At 35.9% G+C, this 4,001-nt stretch overlaps 1 protein-coding gene across 1 annotated transcript; it reads right to left on the bottom strand.

Moving 5' to 3' along the window:
• Positions 1 to 716: 716 nt before the first annotated feature.
• LOC107883620 lies at positions 717 to 3,324 on the bottom strand. Its single transcript, XM_016803958.1, has 2 exons — positions 2,942 to 3,324; positions 717 to 2,811 (listed from the first exon to the last, which is right to left on the bottom strand). Exons 1-2 carry the CDS (start codon positions 3,322 to 3,324, stop codon positions 717 to 719), a joined length of 2,478 nt encoding a protein of 825 aa, XP_016659447.1.
• Between the last annotated feature and the right edge of the window lie 677 nt (positions 3,325 to 4,001).

Raw genomic sequence — 4,001 nt, 5'->3', positions numbered from 1 at the left:
TTATAAAGAGACTTTATATTTTCGTTGCTTCTTCTTTCGTATGCCTTTGTTTCTGAGTTGAGGATTGGTCCATAAATGGTTCGTAACACTTTTCTTTCAAACGTGATAAGTCTTCTGCTATCACTTTTAGTCAACGACCAGGTTTCACAGGCGTATGTTATCACAGGTCGAAGGTAGCTATGATATAGTAGTATCTTGGACCCTCTCGATAACAGCTTAGACCTCAGAAGTTTGATAATACTGAAATAACATCTATTTCCACTAGTGATCCGTTCATTTATTTCTATATGCATATCATTTTTGTTGTTGATGTTTACGCCTAAATACTTAAAATTATCAACTTTTTCAAATTTGTAATTATCCACTACTATGGAATTTATATTTGGTGGTCTTCTCGATACGACCATGTACTTAGTTTTCCCCTCGTTTACATGTAATCCCATTCCTTTACTTGCATTTATGAGTTTATATGTTGAGTTGATGATTTCCTCTTTGGTTTCACCCATCAGCACAATGTCGTCTGCATAGGCTAACATAACTTGTTCATTGCTTATCTCCATCCTTCTGTCATCGTTTGTGTCTCTAATTATTTTTTCGAGGGCTAAGTTGAACAGTGCAGGTGACAACGCGTCCCCATGTTTAAGGCCAGATTTAACTTCAAAAGGATCTGAGATGCCTTGTAAAAAACACACTTTGCATAGTGTTTTTTCGTAACGTCATGCTTTTATTAGGTTCACATACTTTTTGGGTATTCCTAAAATTACCAATGTTTTCCAAATCTCTTCTCTGTCTACGCTATCATACGCCTGCTTGTAATCCACAAAGACTAGATGCAGGTCCTTTCCAAATTCATAGTATTTTGACATTATCTGTCTTAACGCAAAAACATGGTCTGTTGTGGATTTTCCTCTCCTAAACCCGCATTGGTAATTCCCAACTATTTCTTCAACATACGGGTTTAACCTTTCTAATATCAGCGTTGTCAGAATTTTATAGCATGTGTCTAGTAGCGAAATTCCTCTATAGTTCTCAGTTTTAGTGGGGTTGCCTTTTTTAAATATTGGGCATATAATTGCAGTTTTCCATTCTTCTGGGATTGTCTCAGTTTTCCATATTGTCTTAATAATTTCTGTGATTTTGCTCACCAACATTGTACCACCTTTTTTAAGTAATTCCGCTACTATGCTGTCTTCTCCTGGGGCTTTGTTGTTTTTAAGCTTCTTAATCAAGTTCTCAATTTCTTCATATTTGGGAGCCTCTATATCTATTTCTGCTGTTAGGCAGTCCTCGCTTGGATTTAAACCCTGCCCTACTGAGGGTCGGTTCAGGAGGTCTTCAAAATGTTCCTTGAATTGGCTAATTACTTGTCTTTCTTCAGTGATCATAGTTCCCGTACCGTCCACTAAGATCCTTGTTTGTGGTTTAAAGCCAACTTTTACTTCCCCGGTCATTTTGAAAAACTTTTTTGCGTTATATCTATTGTTTTCTATTTCTTCTATTTTCTTCTTTTCGTTTAGACGTTTTTCTCTCCTTAACACTTTATTTGTCAATTTTCTTTGTTCTTCATATTCTCTTAAGCACTCGTCTGATGTATTTTGTAGTGCTTTTTTCCTCAATTCGTTTCTTCTGATAATTGCATTCTTACATAAATCGTTGAACCAGTTTTTATTCCTTTCTTTTAGTTTAATTCCTAGAATCTCCGTTGCACTATTAACCACCGCTCCCTTTGTTCTGTTCCACATCGTATCAATTTCTGAACTATGGTTTACCTGATTTATATTGTTATATTGTAATTCATGTGCAATTCTCTCAATATAATTATGATTTATTTCAATATCATTTAATTTTTGAATGTCGTACTTTATTGTAGGTTTCCTTTTTTCCAAGTTCCATTTTGTTGCCAGTCTCAGGTTAAATTTCGCATACACTAGGTAGTGATCTGAGTCTGCATCAGCTCCTCTATACGTTCTCACATTCCTTATGCATCCCCTAAATCTCCTGTCGATAAGTATGTGGTCAATTTGATTAAATGTTCTTCCATCAGGGGATTTCCAAGTGACTTTGTGTATATTTTTTCTGGGGAAATATGTACTGCTTATTATACAGTTTTTTGAATGTGCAAAATTTATCAGTCTGGTCCCATTTCCGTTACTGGTTTCGTGTAAACTGTTAGGTCCTATGACCGGTCTATATATATGTTCCCTTCCAACCTTCGCGTTCATATCACCTACTACTATCTTTATACAGTGCAACGGTAAAGTGTCATATACCCTTTCTAGTTCTTCATAGAATTTGTCCTTTATGTCTTCATCTTTTTCCTCTGTTGGGGCATAACAATTTATGATAATTAGGTCAAATATCTTTCCCGCTATACGGATATAGCAAATTCTATCATTAAAGGCTGAAAAGGTCTTAACATTTGGTAGTGTCTTGTCGTGTACTATAAAACCTACTCCATTTTCATGTCTTCCACTAGTAGTGCCACTGTAGAATATTGTTATATTGTCTTTCTTTAGGTTTCCACTATTTGGCCACCTTATCTCTTGTACTGCTAATATGTCAATTGTATAGTTATTATAAGCGTCGAGTACATATTGCAATGCTCCAGGTTTGTTTAGTGTTTTGACGTTCCAAGTTCCTATACGTAGCCCATTTTCCGATTCCAGTTGTTTGCCATTTTCAATCCAGTTCCGAGGCTTTTTTGATGGTTTCTTAACTGAGTGTTTTTCACGAGGACGGGTTGTTGACCCGACGCTCAACCCCCAAAATTGGAGGGCCGTTCCGCGCCAACTACTTAAAGTCAGCGTGGTGCTATTGCAATATACTTCGCAGTGTATTGGGCGATGGGAGCGCAACTTTCCCTACGCCAATGACTGGGATCCGCGGGTTTGTCACGCCCGTTACCAATTAAGGTACCCCATGCGGGGTTGGCGTTGATTGCGAAACAATATCTGCAGCAGTCTCGCCAGGTAATTTTGGACGTACGGAGATATTCGGCGTAGATGCACAGAGCCTGCCGTCCAGCAAACTCATGAAATCACAATTTTTCGACGATTCCGGTCTTTGTATATCATTGGTGAAGCTAAACTTCAAATTTGGCGTCGATTGACACCCAATATCTGCAGCTGCCTCACCAGCTAAATTTGGATATACGGGGATATTTGGCGCAGATACACAGAGCCTGCCGTCCAGCAAACCCTTGGAATGATGTGCTGACAATTCCGGTTTCCGTATATCACTGGTGAAGTTAAACTTCAGATTTGGCATTGATCGACATCTAATCTCTGTCGCTTTGGCTGAAGAATTTTTACTCATCGTGGCCATGTTAGGCATAGATACACATCTATATGACATATTTATATGATAATACGATTATTTGCAGAATAATTAACGGAGAAGATTATACAGAAATACGTAGGAATGAAAATTATTCGTAATGAACACAAGAAATTAATATTGACAAGTGGTAACTATGAGACACAGATATTATGAATAGTAGATTTTTCAAACATTCATGAACATGGTAACGATATTTTTGTTGTTTGTGTAAATCTGAAAGTATCTAGATTTTTTAACATAAAATTATATGGGTACGATAAGTTTTTTATTGTTTAAAGAAAATCTATGATTTATAAATTTGGGAAATAATACTATATAAACGTATGATTAAAGAAAATTAGAATATACAAATCTAAATATTTTGCTGTTTTGTAGGGTTGTGCGGAGTTGTGGTGCACAGTGGGATATTTTGTTAAAAATCCGGCCAATTAATATAATATAAAAATAAACAAAAATTTGAATTTTTCTTTTTTCTCTGTGAAACGATAAAATCAAATCACACACACATGGGCTATGCATATGTATGAATGCTTATTATAAATTGTACAATATTTATAATGGTGCACAGTTAAACAAATCCTATAATAATATATTATACGGCGGATGATGTAACAACTGTGCGCAATATTAATCATAATTTATACTCATATATTTAATCATAA

The sequence above is a fragment of the Acyrthosiphon pisum genome, chromosome A1 (genome assembly GCF_005508785.2).
Source record: "Acyrthosiphon pisum isolate AL4f chromosome A1, pea_aphid_22Mar2018_4r6ur, whole genome shotgun sequence".
Taxonomy (NCBI): Eukaryota; Metazoa; Arthropoda; class Insecta; order Hemiptera; family Aphididae; genus Acyrthosiphon; species Acyrthosiphon pisum.
Note: the sequence above shows the minus strand (reverse complement) of the source record. Positions and strands in the feature narration are given on the sequence as shown.